Raw genomic sequence first — 20,699 nt, forward strand, 5'->3', positions numbered from 1 at the left:
CGGTGCGCACATGGGATTGCGTGTGTGTGTGTGTGGAGGGAGGGAGGGAAGGGGTTCCACCCGTTTTAAATTTTTCACTCTTTTACTCTTCTGTCCCCCCCCCCTTCTCCCTCTTCCCCCTTTGTTTGCGTGCTCCGAGGGGAGCTCCCATCAGTACAAGTCGTTTTTTTTTTGCTCCCGATCTCGGGGAGTTTCCAAGGCAAAAGGCAGCGACCGCTTCGGTGCTCGACTGTCCCCCCCTTCCCTTCCCTCCCCTCCCCTCCACGCACACACACACACACACGCAAGCACCAAATGGCTTCCGATTCCGCGGCGTTGCGCGCCCACTGCACCGGGCTCTTTGACACTGCCATGCCGCCGATCGTGAATGGCTCGGCTTCATCTCCGTTTTCTATCGGTTCCTTGTCTGCCATTCGACTCGACCGGCTCTCTTCAACCGTGGGCGCTCCCCTTGGCGGCGTCATGAGATGGAGTCACGCACCATTGGCTACTGCCGTGTCTGATCGTAGTGTGGAGGCTGCCCTGCTGCGTCGGGAGCAGGAGCTGCGTAACGAGTACTACAGACTGTGCGCAGAAGACCAGTGGAAAATGCGCCAACAGCGGGAGGCAAAGCGCCACCAGGACGACGAGGAAGAGCGGCAGCGCACAATGGAGCTGGCACGCAAGATTGAAGAGGAGCGCGCGCGGCGTGTGGCAGAGCAACAGGAACACCTTATCCGCAAGGAGCGAGAGCTCGAGGAGTGGAGGCTGGAGCGGATAAAGGAGGCCGATGCAGCGCGTCGTCTGCAACAGCAAGAGGACGAGCGCCGCCTTGAACTGCAGCACGAACGTGAGCTGGCTCGCATCAAGGAGGCGGCGGCCTCGCGCGCAGCCTCTGCACAGAAGAGCGAGGACGTGAGGGCAGCAATAGAAGAGTCTCTGGAGAAGATGCGGGGTTCCATGCAGCAGCAGCTGCGTGATGAGGTGCGGGCCCTGGAAGCAGTGCACGAGTCTCAGCTCGCACGTCGCGAGGCCGAATGGGTGCAGCGTGTGGAGGCGATGGAGGTGAGCCGCAGCACGGAGCTGGCCGACCTCACACACCAGCTGCAGCTCGACCAGGCACGCGCAACCCGCAGCGAGGAGCAGCTACGCGAAGCCCGAGACCAGCTCACGAAGCTTTTGCAGGACGTCAGTCAGCTGCGTCTCCTGCTCCAGTCTGGTGGCCCCTGCTCCGAGCGGCATCGCGAGGCCGATCAGCATCTGGCGGCGACGCATCGCAGCGCAATAGAACGTCTCCAGCAAATGTACGATGACGACATGAAGGCCCAGCAGCGCCGCTACGCAGAAGACCGCGACCGTGCCAAGTATGAGCAAGAGCGCTACCTCAGGGAGCTCAAGGACGGCCACACCGCGGCAGTGCGTGTCAAGGACCAAGAAATCGACGAACTTAGAAATCGTGTTCGACAGCTAGAGCGAGAGCTACAGGATGAGAGCACCAAACTGGTGCTGCTGCGCGCGGGAGAGGAGCAGCTGGACTCTATGGGTGTTGAGAATGCTCGTATCAAGGATGAGCTGCGGCAGCTACAGGCTTCCAGGGCGGAGCTGGAGGAGGCAAAACGGCGTCTGGAACGCAGCCTCCATGAGGCTGACGCGCGGGCCGACGCTCAGAGCAAACAGCTGCAGGCTCTGCAAAGTGAGACCGTGTCGGGCCAGCGGCAGCTCGTGGCGGAGCGAGACGACCTGCGGCGTGACAATGTCGACCTCAAGAGACAACTTGCCATGATGCGCGAGGGCCACGAGGAGGAACTGGCGCGACTCCAGCAGCGGCTTAAAAGTGCAGAGGAGGTCGCCGCCCAAGTCAATGTGCGGGAGATGGAGAAGAGCGCGCGCAACGCGGTGAACGACGCCGAGGAGGCGCGGCGCCGTGCTGAGAACGACTTGGCGCAGGCGACGCGCAAACTGAAAGTCGCTGAGGAGGAAATCCAGTCGCTGAAGCGGAGCACTGAGGCGGCTCAGCGGGACGTGGCCCAGGCACGAGATCGCATCCAAGAGCTCCAGGCGAAACTGGAGGAGCGCACGGCGAAGGTACGTGCACTGGAGATGGACGTGCAGGATAAAGTCGGTTTGGCCTACGAGGCGCGCGAGGCCAAGGAACGGGTGGAGCGGTTGCAGGCTGAGTACGGCGCAGAGCGTGAGTCGCGCCGTCGGCAACACGAGGCGGCTCTGGAAGCAAAGGATCGAGAGGTGCAGCAATGCCGTGCCGAGGTGCTAGAGATAACCAAGAAGTTGCACGCCCTTCGGGAGGAGTGCGCCAACACCAAATTCGACAAGGAGGGCCACCACCAAAGGCTCTCTCGCCAACTCGCGGAAAGGGAGGAGGAGGTGGCGCAGCTGCGTGGGCAGCTAGGTGACAGTCGTCAGGCGCTTGAGCAGTGGAAAGCAATGCACGAGGAGCTGCAGCAGCGTAGCGGCACCAGCACGGATGGCTATCAAAAAGCTGTGCTCGAGCGAGAAGCGGAGTTGCAGGAGTGCCGGCGCCGATTGAGCCAACTGCAGGACGAAAAAGCTGAGCTGGGGCGGCGTCTGCGTACCGCCGAGGAAGCTGCCCGCATCTCCACAGCGCAAGGCAACGACGTGCAGCGAGAGGTTCAGGAGTTACGGGCACAGCCAGCACCCCTCTCGACACCAAGGGTGTCTGTCTCGTCATCTGTGAGCCTCCCTGGGCCTCCTCCTCCTCCACCCCCGTCTGCAGCAAAGACTGCGCCGCTCTTCAGCGCCTCATCGATTGGTGCGCCCCCCGTTGCAGTCGAAGCGTCAAGCGCCTCGAACCCAGGCCTGCCCGTGATCATGCCGTCCTTGAGCGAGCCAAATAGGCTGCTTGCAACGGTTACGCCGCCATCGCCTGGCTTTCTGAGGATACCACCACCACCACCACCACCAGGCGCTGCGCTAGCGTCCCCCTCGGTGACGGCGGGGCGACTGCCAGTTCCTACCGCGAGTCATCCAGCGATGGCCTCGCCACAACCGGCCGCCGCAGGGGTGCATACCTTCCAGTCCGATCCCCTCAAACTACTGTCTCCCACTAAGGTTCACGCAGTGGCCGTACAATCGAGCAACTCCGTCGACTTTGGCACGACGTCGGTCGATGGAACGACGGAGGGAACCCCACTTAGCATCCCCGTGCCGAGGTCGCTGTCGCAGTCAGCCTTTCAAGTCGGCCGCCAGAGCAATGACGACCCGTCGCTGAGCATCGTTGTGCCTACCCCGGCTGGTGCCCTGTCCCTCACCACATCGGCGGCACCAGGTGCTACCGCCCTGACACCAGTGATTATTTCCCCACGCACCCCTCACGGGAGCCACAGCGCAATGCCTTCGGTATCCGTACCGTCAGTGCCCGTCCCGCAAGTTGCCCCAGTCTCAAGCGTAACTAATACGGGTGTCACCACCTCCTCAATACCCTCACCAGCGGCACCGCCTCCGCCACCACCTGTTTCATCCGTGGCTGGGGCAGGCCCCAGCAGCGTGGCTGGTGTTGCCCGAGTGGTGCCGGTACCGGTACCAGTGCCAGTGCCAGCACCGGTGTCGTCTTTGTACAGTGCTGTGCCGGTGCCTGGGGTTGGGATGCCGAGTGTGCCAGCGCCCACCACCACCACCACTGGCACTTCCACTTCCCCCTCGGCTGGAGTGTACGGCATTCCACCGCCACCGCAGCCGATCGCGGTGCCGCTGGCCGTGCCATCCTTGATGGGCACGTCCCCTTCAGTAGTGCCGGACGGCAAACACAAGGAAAGACGACACAGTCACCGTAGCAGTCACCATCACCATCATCGAAGTTGAATGAGGCAGAGCAGAGACGGGCCCTGGGAGGGGAGGGGGGGGTGGGCAGGGCAGGGCAGGGCAGGGCAGGGGGGACGGGACGGGCCAACAACTGTAAATATTCGGCATCCCCCCCACCCCTCGCGTGCGCTTGTACTCAAAGTAAGGTGGTGCACTTGCTCATGTCTCGGTTGGTTCGTCAAAGGGCTTTCGCTGTTTGCCTGGTGCGAAGCAAAATGTCGCTGGGTAGACGTCTGAGCGGAGCCGTTTGGCTGGGAAGGTGCGACATCCCCCTCTTGACTGATCATTGCTCAGGGGATGATCCCCCGGCGTCGTTTCGAACAGTGACGGCTGTTCCACCACCACCACCACCACTCTTCCACTCGTCCCTCTTTTTTTCTGTTTTCTCCACTGTACGATTAGGCGGGTGCAGTCGCGGTGTGTCTTTGCGTCTGCGGCGCCGCTTCGATGTTATGCGTTAGATCCCACAGGGTGGCACACACACCGCCGCGCCCTGTGCTCGTTGCACTTTGGTTACGCTCTTTCTCCGTCCTTTTGGTGCGGAACGCGTGCCAGGTCAGCTACGTAGACAAGAATTGGGGTCCGGGAAGGAGAGAGTGGTGATTGAAAGAGCAGGAATGGGTAGGCGAAGACCCCCCCTCCCCTCCCTCCTTCCCCCCAACATACACACACGCACACACCAGTCGAACAAACTGCTAACCCACTCAGTGCTTCCCTTTCTACACGATGTAGTTACTTGAATCAAGGATGCCATTACATGACAGGAGCGGGAAGAAGCTGTCCGAGAGACCCCGCTCCTCTGTACATGTATATATATATATATATATCTGGATCAGATGACTAACACATAGCCCGAGGCGTTCGTGTAAAACCCGAGCATTCTTATCGGTGTCCCTCTGTGTGTGTGTGTGTGTGTGTGTGTGTGTCACCTTCTCTCTGACGTCACTGTGCTCCTCACTTGTGGTGCGACGTCCTCCTCCCTACCCCCTCTCTCTTTGCTTCTCCTTTTCGCGAGTCCTTTTGCAGCTCTGGAAGCGGCACACCGGATCAGGCAAAGGTGTGAGGTGGGAGATGTATGCATGATGCGTCTGTCGATGTCTTATTTGTGCTTCCGCTAGTGCAGCCAACCAGGCAGTCTTCACAGGACACCGCTGATTGCCCTCTCCTCCTTCCCCCCCTTTCGTACTGCTGATGCAACAAAGCCACGCTAGAACAAACCATCATCAAAACAAAAAAAATCCCGTTCATGCGAACGGGGAGCGCCGCGAGGGGAGCCACCCTGGTGGTGACAGGACAACCTTCTCTCCTGCCCTTTTCTCTCAGTGTGTCATCCACATTCATCCTTTTCATGTACTGATCTCATGTTTCTACAGATATCTTCAGCGACACGTATGGGGATTTCCCGCGTTTGGCGCCATGGTGCCCAATGACAGGTGTTGTCTCTTTCTCAACCCGTGTCACATTTTTTAATGCTTTCTTCAGCTCCCCTTTCCTTCCCCTTCCCCTTCTCGTCACGCCTTCCCTCCCACCTCCCACCTCCCACTCCCTCATCCTGTTTTGTAATTGCCTCGGATGGCATGTGTCTGAATTCACGTATACAAACGTTTTTTTTTTTTATATGTTTGCCTCTGTGTCCATCAAACGTAACTCATGTCTTGGAGAGAGGGGGAGGGTGTGTGACCGTGCTACTGTCTTTTTTTTTTCTTGTGCAAGAAGTGTGTGACGGTACACCGTCTCGCTTTCCTTCTTTCCCCTCCCCCCATCCCCGTCTTCAGCCCAGCCACAGTACTCTGTGCACGAACATCCCCATACACCCCGCGATCTCCAGGAGGGGGGAGGGAGGAGGAGGAGGCCACTCACACGTCCCCTCTTCACTCTCGCATCTGTGAATTTGCAGGGCTTCACTTTTGTTGTCCTCTTCGTTTCTTGGTCGTTTCAAAAGAATGACATCGCCACCATCGTTTCCACTTGGGTGCGAGCCGCAGCGGAGGTGCACTTTCTCGATTCACTGCAAGCGCTCCCTTAAACCGACGCTCACACACCAGTTCGAGGTGACGTGGCCGTGGCCAGTGCTGCAACGCGAGACCGCGCCCCGCGTTGTCAGCACCGCTGGCACCCCCCAAGATGTTCTGGGCTCAGCGACAACCCTCGAAGGCAGTGTTTTGAAAGGGGGGCAGGGAGAGGACAAAGAGGAAATAGAGAAAGGGAACGAAGAGGCCACCAAAGATGAGGTGCCCGATGCACCGGACTACATCAGTGCATCACCGCTTTGGCGTGATCGACGCCGCTACGGGCGGCCAACGCTCATTCTGGACTTATCTGGCGACCCCTTTCTAGGCGGACATGAGACACGTCGCGTCAGCTTGCTTCTCTCGCCAGGTCATCGCTTTCTCTGGCCCCTGATCGAGCTTGGCGAACCTGAGCAGCTACCAGACAGCGCTGGTGCAGCTTTCTGGCGCACAGCCTTCAAACCACCTACGCGAGGGGCACAAGCGCTGCCCTTGTCGTCATCGCAGCGGACCGCCCACCCACCGCCGTACTGCGCCGAGCTCGTCGTTGGCGAGGTTTTAGGCATCGAGGGGGCGGTCCGGCAGCGTCGCGAGATGGCGATCGGACCGTCTCGACGCAGCACGCAGGCGTTCAGGAAGCCGTCGTTTTTATCCCGCATCTCACTGGGACCCGGCGCAGCCCGGGGGGCCGGTGAAGGGGTGGGAGGTTGTGGGGGTGGAAGCCTGGCGACGCATAGCCGCACTTTAGTACCGCAATGTGCAAAGCGGAAGGAGGAGGCGGCACACGGGGCACCTCTAGGGTCAGCGGCAGAGCATGGTCATGGTCAGGCAGCTGCACCATCAACCTCACCAGCGCCGTCATCAAGATCACTGCGGGGCTCATGTTTGACACCCAAGAAAGTTTTGACCTTCTTCTTCTACTCAATCCCGTTCCGCGTTCGCTGGCTCTCACAGATCCCGGGCCGTATTGTTGTTTCTCTGCCATGCGAGGAGCGCCTGCTAACCCTCCACGCACCTCATGGAAAAGACCAGCACAGCGGCGCAGCACAACCGCGAGCATCATTGGCGCTTGATGGCGACAGCACTCCTTCCACTACTTTGAGTCCCATGTCCCAGGTGCACAGTTACGCAATGCCACGGGGTGTCGTGCCATTGGATATTGCGGAGATATTCGATCGCCCCTTCCTCGCCATCGGCACGGCCGAGCACGGGGTGCTGCTGTGCCACCTCGACATGTCGACTGGTGCAGTAGAAGGGATTGCGCGCTGGATCTCGCTACGGGGTTATGGGAGCGCTCTGTACCCAGTGATGCGCCTCGCAGCGGTGTTCCCTGCGCTTCATTCAGCGCGGGCACGGAATCGTTCTACGGACTCCTCTTCACCACCACCACCTTGGGCGCGACTCACGGCTACCCTCGAAAGCCTCAACGATGGCGTGCTTGTGTGCTCTTCGCTCTATGAGCCCACTGCTGCTGTGATCAAGCTGGGGGTGGCTGCAGAGGGCGTTGTGGAAGACTTCGCCGTCCTCCGAGGGATCGATACAATCCTCGATGTGAGTGCGACAGTGCAGCCCGATTTGGGACCACTGGTCTGCACGATTTCACGAAAGCTGTTACGGCTGCGCGTCGTCAACTCCTCCGCCGAGGAGTCGGAGCGGCGCACTGCAATATTGAAGAAAAGAACTGATGCCGGCCTCACGGATCGAGTGGATCCGTGCCTGACTCACGACCGGATGGTGCGGCTGGAGTCTCCAATTCTCCACGTCGCCTCCAGCCCTGCTGTCCTGCAGTCCTTCGCCGAGAAGTACGTGAGTCGGCGCAGCTACACAAAGCATTGGCAGGTTGTAGTGGACAGCCTCAACCGAGTAGTGCTGCTCGACCGAACGGTGAGCCAATACATCCCCCACTCCACATTTAAGCTGTGCCGTCGCGGCACGCCAGTCGTCAGGGAGGAGGGCGGGGCACCCGGGCGCGCTCCTCCTACAGAATCCCTCACTGCAGAGCGTCCCAAAGAAAGTCGCACAGACTCGCCTCGTGCCAGCAAGCGGGAAGGTGTGGCCGGCAAAGGCGACGTGTCGTTGGCAGATGAAGATTGTGACGCCATGGCGTTGTCGCAGCACTTGTCGGCTTCTGCTGCTGCTGCTGCTGCTGTCGGTGGTGGGAAGAAACGACCCCGATCTGCACCGAAGGTGGCCAAGAAAAAGACGACTGCCCCGGCAGTCAAATGTCGTGCTGCAAAAGCCGCACCGTCCGCTGCTGTTGCCAAGGCGGAAGGGTCTGTGGGGGAGGAGGAGGAGGAGGAGGCCGGCGACACGGACAGCAAGAAAGACGACTCAACGCCTGGCAAAGGTAATTCGTGCTACTCGATGTCTTCCGCCATCCCTATTGAAGATGCCTGCAACGGTCTCGTGGTGACCTCTGCGCGTGACCAATTGATTCAGGTGGCTGCTGCACACGATCGCGATTGCATATCTATCGTCACTTGGCGCATCGAAGTTGCCGCCCCTCCCCCAGCAGCATCCCCTCCCACCAACACTATCACGGAAGCCTTTGCTGCAAGACGCCAAGGCAGGTGCGCACCGGTGGAGACGGTTTGAATCGAGCTGATTTTTTTGTTTTACACACCCGTTCTTCTAAGGGTGCCTCCTTCACGTGCGCTCCACGATACACACCATAGAGCCCTCCCCCTCCCCTCCCCTCCCCCTCCCTCCCCTCCCCCCCTTCCATACACACATACACATACACATACATACATATATGAACGAATCGCGAGTATCGAATGACGTCGTATTTGACGAGTGTATCTGTACCCTGCGCAAAGAAGGAGGAGACACCGATGTCAGAGAAAAGCAGGGGAGTGAGAGGCCGGAGGAGGAGGAGGAGGAAAAAAAACACAGGTAGAGAAAGGTGGTGGTGATCGAGGGTATGGGGGAGCGCGGTGGGAAGCGGTAGAGGAGGAGGGAGGCGGGGAGTGGGGGAGGAGAGGGGGCCGTGGAAAGGCTACGGTGAGGCTGTGTTGCACATTGGGCAGGCTTGTGTTTTGATCTCCTCCTTTCCGGATTCTTCTGAGTACAGGGGAGAGATGTAGGCGCAAGCTATCTAACATTTTGAATCACCTCCCTTCCTTCCCCGCTTGCAACTCATTTCTTTTGCGGCTCCACCCGTCTTTCTCCCTCAGGAACATCGGCTTTTTTTTTTCGGTGCTCAAAAAAGGTCACTGACATGCGTGGTATGATGCAGTCGGGACGCGCGCGCAGACACACGAATCTCAAGCCTCTTCCCCCCCCTCCCCTCCCCTTCATTCGCTCTGTGCGCATTGATCAATCAGCTAGAGCTTTTTTTGCTTCTCCGATGGCACTGTGCGGGGTTTGTGTCTCCACGTTTTCCGCTTTCTCAAACCGACGTCATCCCCCTTCCCCTTCCCCTTCTCCCCCTCCTCCCGTCCAAATGAATGCGCCGGGTGGAAGCGTCTGTCCTGTGTGTGGGTCATCGCAGTTTTGTTGTTGCGCCTCTTGACAACCAGCGTCTTGCGCGCATCACCCCCCCCCTGCTGTTTCCTTCCGCCTTTTATTTCAACTGCACTTCTTTGTTGCTCTTCTGTGCGTGCATCTGAATCTCACACCTTTCACTGCCCACGTGCAGGATCTGCCGTAGAGCACGTTGCGGCCTGTAACTTCTCCGCCTCTCTTCGCTGTGCGCCAGTACACACCCGCACCCAACCACCCACCCACCAACAAATACTCTTTCTCGTCGTCGCTGTGGTGCCATGGAGGAGTTCTACGGCATGGAGGTCTTCGTCGGCAAGACATCCCGACTCAAAGTTGCGGCTGACCGCCTGCTGCACGTAACACAGGTGGCGCTGCCGCCTAACGCATCTCACGCTATCACGCTCCTCGTCAAGACAGAGGGTAAGTCCTTCGTGCTCGCCACACTGGACCCACGCCAAGCGCTCTTTCACATGAACGTGGACATGCTCTTCAACGGCAAGCAAGAACTGACGTTCACATGCGAGGGCACAACGGGATCTGTGCACATTGTTGGGTACACGCAGCTAGCCGAGGAGGAAGAGGAGATGGATGATGATGAAGATGATGAGGATGACGTGGCAAACAGAGATGACGCGTAACGCAGACTTTTTTTTTGGAGGAGGGGGGGGTGCGTGGTGGTGTGGGGAGGACCTGTCTCGCGGAAGCGCGCATGTGCCACACCATGCATGGGTATGCGTCTGCTTGCACACCCCCTTTTTTCCTGAACTGTTCGGTATACTCGTCTCTCTTCCCATGCCAGGCGTTTGTATGCCTCCTGTGGGGAGTGCCACGTCAGTGCACGCTTCCGCTGATGGTGCGCGGGCTTACATCCAATTTTCTTTTTGGTATGTCCTGATCATCTGGACTTCAAGCGATTAAGTGGTGATGAAGCTAAGTTCCCGTGTGAAAGAGAATGTGTCTGTATGCGTGACGGTTACGCGTGCCTAGGGGCTGGTGTAGAAGGCCGAGCCAGATGAAGGGCTGACAAAACTGCGACCACGCCTCTCTCTCACACATCACCACGTCGTTTTTTCTGATCGCTCAATACATGCGCAGCGAGTGAGGCGTATGTGCACCATCAAGCCACTTCACCTCTACACATGTAACACACATCCATCTATAACTTACGGGCAGGCTTGCCCTTTCTATTACGGGACTCGTTGTCTCCATCATGAGGACCTCTCGGAGGCAGCAGCAGATCGTGCTCGACAGGACGCCTTGTTTTTGGTGTGCTGAAGCGCTCTCCTGCTGCTGCTGCTGCTGAGGGCAAAGATGCATAAGAAGCAACACTGCACGCGCCTGTACTTCTCGAACCATCGGCATTCGACTTCTTATTCTTGCAATAACTACGTCGTACATACTGCGTGTGGGTCAGCGGTTTGTCTGTCTGTTGACTTGTGTTGATCTCTTCTTCTGCCCTTCCTCCCCTTCTCCTGCCATCTCTCCCCACTGTCTACCCCCTTTTCTCACGGATTTCCATGCCTTTTTTTTTGGGTGGTGTGTGTGTGTGTTTGTCCCCTCTCGCCTCACGTCCACCGGGTCCATCACGCCCATGGGCAAACAAACTGTGCGATGTGGGCATACGAGGGGGGGGGGCCACACGACAAACCTCCCGCCTCCCTCCCTCCCTCACACACATAATTATTCTCTGCGCCGTGTACGTGTAGTCACGCAACTTCCCCCCGTACTCTTCGTTAAACAACCCTCGCGTGTAAACAGAAAAAAAAAACCACAAACAAAGGGGTTTGTGATACTTCAGGGTGATATCTGCGCGTATCTTCTTTAACCGACCGCTCCCCTCCCTTCCCCTCACCTCCCTTCCCCCACCTTCACCTCACCTCCCCTCCCCTCACCTTGCCCTCACCTCCCCTCCCCTCACCTTGCCCTCACCTTCCCCCTCTCTTCCCCTCCTCCTCCTTTCCTCATCGATTTGCGTTGGTTGCTTAAAAAAAAACCGCTGCCGCACAGTAAACTTGTCTAATCATTTTCTTTTCCTTAAAAACAAGGACGTGACGGACCCCCTTCCTTTCCTCTCTCCCTTTTTAAAAATATTGGTTCCCCTCGCCTTCTCGTCTTAACAATCCTGATCTCACGAGCGTGCCCGCACGTACTCAACCCTCCCACCCTCTCTTCACCCCTTTTTCAATCAAGGAATTCTTCTTTGGTCTTCATGATGGAGGGTTTTTACGGCCTTGTGGTGGCTGCCAGCAAGCAGGTGAAGCCGAAGATCCCGGAGGAGTGCGCACTGCGCGTGACACAACTGGCCGTGCCTGCCAACGCAACTGGTGCTGTTTCCCTCGTCGTGTCCTTCGAGGGGAAGCAGTTCACGATAGCGACGCTGGACCCCAAGAGGGGCGTCTACCAGATGAACACTGACCTCGTCTTCACCGAGGCGCAGGATGTGTCCTTCTCCGCGCAGGGTGCCGGCGCAGTCCACGTCACTGGCTACGTGCAGCCGGTTGGTAACGACGATATGATGATGGATGCCATGGCCGGCGAGTCGGGTGAGGAGGACGAGGAGGAGGACGACGACGACCTCGAGGAGGTGTCCGAGGAGGGGAGCGACGACGTCTCCAAGGCTCCTGGTGCCGCCACTGCTGGTGCAGAGGACAGCGATGACGACGAGGAGGATGATGAGGAGGATGACGAGGAGGATGACGAGGAGGAGGATGGGGAGGGCGAGAATATGCCCCCGGCCGACCTCGATGACAGCGACATGGGCGAAGAGGACGAGGAGATCGACGAGGAGATCGACGAGGAGGGTGAGGACGACGACACCGACGAGCACGATGACGACGACGAGGATGACGATGACGAGGATGACGATGATGACGAGGATGACGACGACGACGACGACGATGTACCGCAGAAATTCCAGCGTACGGAGCGCGGCGACCGTGACGGGTTCCGTGGCGGCAACCGCGGTGGTCGCGGTGGTGACCGCGGTGGTCGTGGAGGTCGTGGAGGTGACCGTGACGGCTTCCGTGGTGGTCGCGGTGGTGACCGTGGCGGCTTCCGTGGTGGTCGTGGAGGTGACCGTGGCGGCTTCCGTGGTGGTCGTGGAGGTGACCGTGGCGGCTTCCGTGGCGGCAACCGCGGTGGCGGTCGCGGCGGTCGCGGCGGAAACCGTGGCCGCTACTAGCCATGTTTCTTGTTTGTTTGAGGGAGGTGACGAGTCCACGGTGAGAGTGGAGGACTCGTCACAGCACGTCGGTACCAGGGGGAGAGGTGAAGAGGTGCAATAATGGCTTTTTCCCGTGCGCTCTCTTTCTCTCTCTCTCGTCGTCTCGCTCCACTAATTCCTTAAATCCCCCTGCGCTCGAGGCGCCCCACCCCCCGCTCATCTTCGTCCCATGATGCAGTTTATTTTGGGAAATTTCTTGTTTGACGTTTGTTCTTTTGGCATCACCACCCCCCCCCCTCCCCCCTTCTCCAATAACTTAAGCGCCAACGTAAAGGAGCCAAGGGGAGGGGGGGGGCAGAAGCCGCCTGTTCACTAACTCGAATTCCTTTCAACGAACACCGACCACAAAAGCGGCGAGGCCGGTGGAGGTGGGGTTGCGCATCGGCTGGACGTGTGCCGGCGCCCAACTCCTCTCGCCGACTTCGCCCATCGACTCTCTACCCCTCCCCCGTCGTCTCCCAGTGGGATAAATTGACGCACGAACTCTGACTTCCAGTCACGGATTACTGATGGAGGTCGCGGATGCGGATCAGCATACGGAGACGGACATCGGCCCACTGCGTGTGGGTCAGCGGTTTGTCTGTCTGTTGACTTGTGTTGGTCTCTTCTTCTGCCCTTCTTCCCCTTCTCCTGCCATCTCTCCCCACTGTCTACCCCCTTTTCTCACGGATTTCCATGCCTTTTTTTTGGGTGGTGTGTGTGTGTGTTTGTCCCCTCTCGCCTCACGTCCACCGGGTTCATCACGCCCATGGGCAATCAAACTGTGCGATGTGGGCATACGGGGGGGGGGCCACACGACAAACCTCCCGCCTCCCTCCCTCCCTCACACACATAATTATTCTCTGCGCCGTGTACGTGTAGTCACGCAACTTCCCCCCGTACTCTTCGTTAAACAACCCTCGCGTGTAAACAGAAAAAAAAACCACAAACAAAGGGATTTGTGATACTTCAGGGTGATATCTGCGCGTATCTTCTTTAACCGACCGCTCCCTTCCCCTCCCTTCCCCTCCCCTCCCCTCACCTTCCCCCTCTCTTCCCCTCCTCCTCCTCCTTTCCTCATCGATTTGCGTTGGTTGTTTTACAAAAAAACCGCTGCCGCACAGTAAAATTGTCTCATCGTTTTTTTTCCTTTAAAACAAGGACGTGACGGACCCCCTTCCTTTCCTCTCTCCCTTTTTAAAAATATTGGTTCCCCTCGCCTTCTCGTCTTAACAATCCTGATCTCACGAGCGTGCCCGCACGTACTCAACCCTCCCACCCTCTCTTCACCCCTTTTTCAATCAAGGAATTCTTCTTTGGTCTTCATGATGGAGGGTTTTTACGGCCTTGTGGTGGCTGCCAGCAAGCAGGTGAAGCCGAAGATCCCGGAGGAGTGCGCACTGCGCGTGACACAACTGGCCGTGCCTGCCAACGCAACTGGTGCTGTTTCCCTCGTCGTGTCCTTCGAGGGGAAGCAGTTCACGATAGCGACGCTGGACCCCAAGAGGGGCGTCTACCAGATGAACACTGACCTCGTCTTCACCGAGGCGCAGGATGTGTCCTTCTCCGCGCAGGGTGCCGGCGCAGTCCACGTCACTGGCTACGTGCAGCCGGTTGGTAACGACGATATGATGATGGATGCCATGGCCGGCGAGTCGGGTGAGGAGGACGAGGAGGAGGACGACGACGACCTCGAGGAGGTGTCCGAGGAGGGGAGCGACGACGTCTCCAAGGCTCCTGGTGCCGCCACTGCTGGTGCAGAGGACAGCGATGACGACGAGGAGGATGATGAGGAGGATGACGAGGAGGATGACGAGGAGGAGGATGGGGAGGGCGAGAATATGCCCCCGGCCGACCTCGATGACAGCGACATGGGCGAAGAGGACGAGGAGATCGACGAGGAGATCGACGAGGAGGGTGAGGACGACGACACCGACGAGCACGATGACGACGACGAGGATGACGATGACGAGGATGACGATGATGACGAGGATGACGACGACGACGACGACGATGTACCGCAGAAATTCCAGCGTACGGAGCGCGGCGACCGTGACGGGTTCCGTGGCGGCAACCGCGGTGGTCGCGGTGGTGACCGCGGTGGTCGTGGAGGTCGTGGAGGTGACCGTGACGGCTTCCGTGGTGGTCGCGGTGGTGACCGTGGCGGCTTCCGTGGTGGTCGTGGAGGTGACCGTGGCGGCTTCCGTGGTGGTCGCGGTGGTGACCGTGGCGGCTTCCGTGGTGGTCGTGGAGGTGACCGTGGCGGTTTCCGTGGTGGTCGTGGAGGTGACCGTGGCGGCTTCCGTGGCGGCAACCGCGGTGGCGGTCGCGGCGGTCGCGGCGGAAACCGTGGCCGCTACTAGCCATGTTTCTTGTTTGTTTGAGGGAGGTGACGAGTCCACGGTGAGAGTGGAGGACTCGTCACAGCACGTCGGTACCAGGGGGAGAGGTGAAGAGGTGCAATAATGGCTTTTTCCCGTGCGCTCTCTTTCTCTCTCTCTCGTCGTCTCGCTCCACTAATTCCTTAAATCCCCCTGCGCTCGAGGCGCCCCACCCTCCGCTCATCTTCGTCCCATGATGCAGTTTATTTTGGGAAATTTCTTGTTTGACGTTTGTTCTTTTGGCATCACCACCCCCCCCCTCCCCCCTTCTCCAATAACTTAAGCGCCAACGTAAAGGAGCCAAGGGGAGGGGGGGGCAGAAGCCGCCTGTTCACTAACTCGAATTCCTTTCAAGGAACACCGACCACAAAAGCGGCGAGGCCGGTGGGGGTGGGGTTGCGCATCGGCTGGTCGTGTGCCGGCGCCCAACTCCTCTCGCCGACTTCGCCCATCGACTCTCTACCCCTCCCCCGTCGTCTCCCAGTGGGATAAATTGACGCACGAACTCTGACTTCCAGTCACGGATTACTGATGGAGGTCGCGGATGCGGATCAGCACACGGAGACGGACATCGGCCCACTGCGTGTGGGTCAGCGGTTTGTCTGTTGGGAATGACAGGCAGGTGTCGGGGATTCTTGTCAGAGGTAGAGAATACACACTATTTTGCTCCACGATGATAACCCTTCACTGTTGTGTTATGGCTTTGGTCTTGGCGTGTGTAGCGTGTCTGCATACACGTGTTCATGAGCTTTTGTGTGGTGTGGGTGTGTCGAAAAGTGTTGAGGGTAATCGCCGATATTAAGTCCCTCCCCCGTCCCCCTCCCCCTCCATCGCGATGTTTTTTTCCTTTTGCTTCTCGAAGTGTTCTCTCGTGCCTCCACACAAGTCTATTTTATACTTCCACTGTCTTTAATTCGATGGAAGGCCTCTGTGTCTCCCTCCCTCCTCCTCCTCCTCCTCCTCCTTTTTTGTTTCTCTGTCCCGTTGTCTCTCTCTTTCTCTCTGCCTTCATGTGTGTACGATGTGTGTGTGTGTGTGTGTGTGAAGTGGTGGAGGAGCAGGCAGCCTGGCGGAGCGGGGGAGATGGCGTTGGTGGCAGAGGGAAACGCATGCGGTGGGGGGTGGGTGGGTGCGAGAGATGGGCGGATCGTGAAAGCAGCACGGAGGAGTGAATGATAAACAAGGAATACAAAAGAGAGAAGAAGGTGGTGGAGGGGGGGGGGGCGGTGCGGTGCGATGCGTGGAGATTTTTTTGTTTGTAATTTTCGGTTTATAGTCAGCGAAAAAAAAAAGTACCAAACGGCAGCGCACTATCAGAGAGACGTCCACCAACTCCGCGCCGCCGTTCTTGAGCGAGTCTTTTTTTCCTTGTTTTTCTCGGTTTCTTCCACCAGTGATTAAAAAAAAAATTGTAGCCCTCCCTTTCCCCCCTTCCACCGCTTCCTATCGCTGCCCCGTCATGCTCGTATGCGTGTGTCTGCGAGTGGCTCATTCTTTTATCGGTTAAGTCGGCATACACAATACAACACCAGAACGAAACACTGTGGAGATGCAAAACATCAAAGAAGTAAAAACAAACGGGTTCAACGTGTCGTCAAAGGGAGTTGTGCCTATCCGTAACCGCCTTGATTCACGCTCGGGTGAGCGTGCGTGTGCGTGCCTCACACAAACACACACACACACACACGTATATATATAAATATATATATATGTGTGTCTACGTGAAAGACAACAACTATGGATGTGCCCCTATTCCTGAGAGGACGCAAAAAAAAAAGAGAAGGCGAATAAAGAAAAAAGGGGCGGAGGTGGTGGTGGGGGGGGGGGGACGTGTGAAGGAAATGAAGGTGGCGGGCGAAGGAGTGGGCACACAAATATGAGTGAGTGCCCAAGACACTAGTGCACGCCATTGTGCGTCTTTCTCGCCCTCATATATGTTTTTACAGGTTTCTGTGCGTCTGTTTTAGGCTCCTCATGCCTTGCGTGTCGCTCCTGGACCCCCCCCCCCCCCTCCCCCCTCCAAAGAATGGCAGGTGTGTACCAAGCACGTATTTTGTATCTCCCTCTTTTCTGGAGTCTGTTCTGGGAGGCCAGTGAGATCACCACGCATTACAGGACTCAGGCACGATTACTTCGCTTCACCTTCCCCCGCCCCCCCTTTCCATCGGTGTAACGCCTGGCTACGTTTCCCAGACCTTTGTGTCTCACACCTACCGTACTACTATCCTCTTCCTCCCCTCGCCATGTCTCTCTTTCTCTCTCGCACACACACACACACGCATATGTACAACTTCCTTTTGAAAGTTCGGTTCTTCAACACTGAAGACCCAACGTTTGTGTTGTGCTGTTTTTTTCTTTTCTTTTTTAAACCCCCACTGCCATAAAACAAAACAAAAAAAAAACAGCACGCAGACGAGTGTACATCACTTTCACCCTCACGCACTTCTCCAGACTTATTGCCATGCAGGAGTTCCACGCCTTTTCTGTGTCCCCACAGAAGGAGCACAAACTGGAGATCCCCGAGGGATCGGGCTTTCATCTCTCTGTTGTATCTCTACCGCGCGGTGCCAATGGCAAGACAACCGTATACGTTTCCACAGACGGCAAGTCGTACGCTTTGGCCTCCCTCGACTCGCAGCACAACGTTCTCCAGGCACCGACCGATCTCATCTTCAATTATCAACAGCAAGTTACTTTCTTTGCGAAGGGTTCAGCAACGGCGCACTGCATCGGTTATCGCCAAGAGCTCGACCTCAATGACGACGACGATGCATCTTTTACCATGGATCACGGAAGCGATGATGATGCCAGTGGCACTGAGGAGGCCATGTCGCTGCCGGTGGACGCCATCACGAATACCAAGCCGGCACGCAAGAGGGTCGCTGTTGCTGCAGCTGCGGGGGCATCTGAGGAGGAGGATGAGGAACACACTGACAGTGCCCTTGACGGGTCTGAAGACGTGTCATCCGATGATGACAACGACGATGACGAGGTGATCGACAGTGACATCGCTGAGGAGCCCAAGGGGATGCAGGCGCGCCCGACTGACCCCACCGCTCCGTCCTCTGAGGATGACGAGGAAGACACCGATGTGGAAATGGACAGCGATGACCTCGCCGCCATGGACGAGGAGGACGAGGATGAGGAAGACGAGGATGATGATGAGGAGGATGAGGATGAGGAGGAGGATGAGGAGGAAGAGGTGCAGCCACCGGTAAAGTCGATGCGGACCGAGGGTCGCCCTAATGGTGTCTCGTCACCTAATCGCCTCAATGGAAGCTATTCGAAGGGACGCACAAGTGGCAGTGGTTCTCCGAAGGGCCGTCGCAGCTTTTAGGTTTCCACTATCAACAGATTTAGTGTGATGCGGTAGTTGAAGCTAGGTCAAGGATACGGGAGAGCCACCACTATAGGAGAGGGCTCGGATGTTATCGGGGGGAGACTTGCAAGGGGTTCGATGCCCCTCCCCCCCCCTCCCGCCTGTCTACCACATTCCTGTGCACACCTGCGCGCATGTGCCTTTTTTTGTTCATCTCCATGCTTTGATCCTTCCTTTTCCATTCCACCCTCCGTTATCCACCGCCGCTGTTGTTGTTGTTGACTGTCGCCACCGTCTTTGTGCCTTTTTTCTTTTTTTTTTCCCTCTTTTTTTCGCTACCCCCCTAACGTGTAATTATTCTCGTTTATGTCTATCGCTTCCCTTAGCGGCTTTAATGTTTGTGAGAGGAGACCCTGTCCCGTGTGCGAGGAGGGGGTGGGGTGGGGTGGAGAGAGAGAGGCGGGGGAGGGGGGGAGGGGGGCGGCGGCTTCCCCGTGTTTGAACTCACTCCTCTTTAAAAAAACAAACAAACAAACAAACAAAAACATCGTAAGCAATCAGACAAGCAGAAAGGGTGAAAAAACAACAACAACAGGAGGAGAACGGGCATATCTTTTCTGCAAGAGCACTTTTTTTTTTAGTTCCCCTCCCCCCTCCCCCCTTTCCCCAACTCCCCACTCCATTGTCTATGAGAGGCTGTTCTGAAGCAGTTGAACATCTCCGTGTATGCTCGTCTTTTCTGTTTGTATGTGTGCCTGTTGTGACGGGGGGATGCAAGAAGCCCTCCCCCCCCCCCAAAAAAAAATGGGATGGGGCCGTGTGAGATGGAGCACAAGAAAACCAAAAGAAATAGCCTTCACAAACAACACCCCCAAAAAGGGTGGGGGGGGTGCGATGTGAGAGACTGTGGCACCACCAGACACTACACAGCGGAAGAGAGGCACATACTCGACGGGAAAAAAACAGAACCGCAGGAGAGCACCCTCTGTCGCCCCCGCCACGGCACACTCGAAGTACGCAGGGGGAGGGACCAAAGAAAAACTAAGGTACACACTAGAGCGAAAGAATATGTCGTTGCTACAATGATGTGGCTCCTCCAAAAACAATAAAGACATGTGAAGTTCGAGGGATCGCTTGATCATGTTTTTTCTTTCTGGGTGTCCTTTCCAGGAGGGGGGGGGAGGGAGGAGAGGGGGCTTCGATGTCTGGCCCAGGGGGGTTGGCGAAGGAGGGGGGGAATAGAGCAGAGATACGTTCAATAGAGCGCCGTTTAACGGGGATTTCCCCTTCCCGCGACAACATCTGTTCCACCATTGGCCTTCTGCAATGGCCTCCCTGTTGCTGCGCTTCGGAGAATTCTCGTAGCGCTCCATATCAGGCGGGGGGGGGGAGGGGTTCTCCATTCACACGCATGTACACACACACACACACATATACATATACACATATCTATATCTATATATATGAGTATATATATGTATGTGTGTGTGTGTGTGTGTGTCTATTTTTCTGCCCCTCGGTGTCCCCACAGGACTCTCCCCCCCCCTTTCACGGTTTTGCTACATTGGTGTTCCAGCCGCGCCTCCACTAGTTCTGCGAGCTCTTATGCTAAAGTCATTCTTCTGCTTCACTGCCCGTCTCCCCTCTCCCCTCCCCTTTCTCTTCCTATCCAGTTCCCTTTAACCGATACAAAGCGGCCACACACTTGATCATGTCCACGCTAGCTAACCCCAACCCCACCGTGTTCGAGCCTCGGTATAACTCCCTCAAGGATCGAACCGACGCGGAGCGCGCGGCTGAGGGTGACGAAGACACTGAGGACCCCATCGACGCATGGGAAGTTTTTGAGATGATCCGCCGCATCCGAGATCCTGAACATCCAAACTCACTCGAGCAGCTGAGAGTCGTTGAGCCCTCCCTCATCACAGTGAATTGGAATAAGCGACATATCCGTGTTTACTTCACTCCGACGGTGCCACACTGCAGCCTCACCGCACTTATCGGTTTGAGTATCCGTCTCCAGCTTGAGCGGTCATTGCCCGAGTATACGAAGATCGACATCTACGTCACACCGGGCAGCCATGAGCAGGAGGAGCAGGTGAATAAGCAGCTCAACGACAAGGAGCGCGTCGCGGCTGCACTAGAGAACGGTAACCTGCTGAACGTGATCGAGTCTTGCATAAACGAGTTCGATGAGTAGGGCGTGGGTCAAGTCATTGTGGGGGGTGTTGCGGCGGCAGTGGATGATTGTGAATGACTGTGGGGGCGGGGGGCAGCCCTGAGGGCTGTCTGCGTGGTGGTGGTGGTGGTGGTCCTTTCTCAGATAGCCAAGAGGCATTTATCTGCTACTGCTGTGATGTTGCTTCTCTTTGCGTGTGTGTGTAGGGGGGATGCTCGCTGCTTGCTATGGGGGGGGACTCGTGTTTGCGTCCGCACCCGGCGTATGCGTCTGGGGTGGGGGTGGTACGCCCGATACGCACGCACGC

General features: G+C 57.4%; 4 protein-coding genes across 4 annotated transcripts; all 4 read left to right on the forward strand.

Moving 5' to 3' along the window:
- Window positions 1–294: 294 nt before the first annotated feature.
- JKF63_06462 (uncharacterized protein) lies at window positions 295–3,816 on the forward strand (the record flags this gene model as incomplete). The annotated part of the gene is made up of 1 exon (XM_067902412.1): window positions 295–3,816. One exon carries the CDS (start codon window positions 295–297, stop codon window positions 3,814–3,816), a length of 3,522 nt encoding a protein of 1,173 aa, XP_067759433.1.
- A 1,943-nt stretch (window positions 3,817–5,759) lies between these two features.
- JKF63_06463 (uncharacterized protein) lies at window positions 5,760–8,420 on the forward strand (the record flags this gene model as incomplete). The annotated part of the gene is made up of 1 exon (XM_067902413.1): window positions 5,760–8,420. The coding sequence occupies one exon, from the start codon at window positions 5,760–5,762 to the stop codon at window positions 8,418–8,420; it is 2,661 nt and encodes an 886-aa protein (XP_067759434.1).
- Window positions 8,421–11,520: 3,100 nt separating this feature from the next.
- On the forward strand, window positions 11,521–14,876 carry JKF63_06464 (uncharacterized protein; the record flags this gene model as incomplete). Its single annotated transcript, XM_067902414.1, has 3 exons — window positions 11,521–11,992; window positions 12,050–12,112; window positions 14,275–14,876. 3 exons carry the CDS (start codon window positions 11,521–11,523, stop codon window positions 14,874–14,876), a joined length of 1,137 nt encoding a protein of 378 aa, XP_067759435.1.
- Window positions 14,877–19,924: 5,048 nt separating this feature from the next.
- JKF63_06465 (uncharacterized protein) lies at window positions 19,925–20,413 on the forward strand (the record flags this gene model as incomplete). The annotated part of the gene is made up of 1 exon (XM_067902415.1): window positions 19,925–20,413. One exon carries the CDS (start codon window positions 19,925–19,927, stop codon window positions 20,411–20,413), a length of 489 nt encoding a protein of 162 aa, XP_067759436.1.
- Window positions 20,414–20,699: the final 286 nt, after the last annotated feature.

Source organism: Porcisia hertigi, chromosome 7 (genome assembly GCF_017918235.1).
Source record: "Porcisia hertigi strain C119 chromosome 7, whole genome shotgun sequence".
In the NCBI taxonomy this organism is placed as follows: Eukaryota; Euglenozoa; class Kinetoplastea; order Trypanosomatida; family Trypanosomatidae; genus Porcisia; species Porcisia hertigi.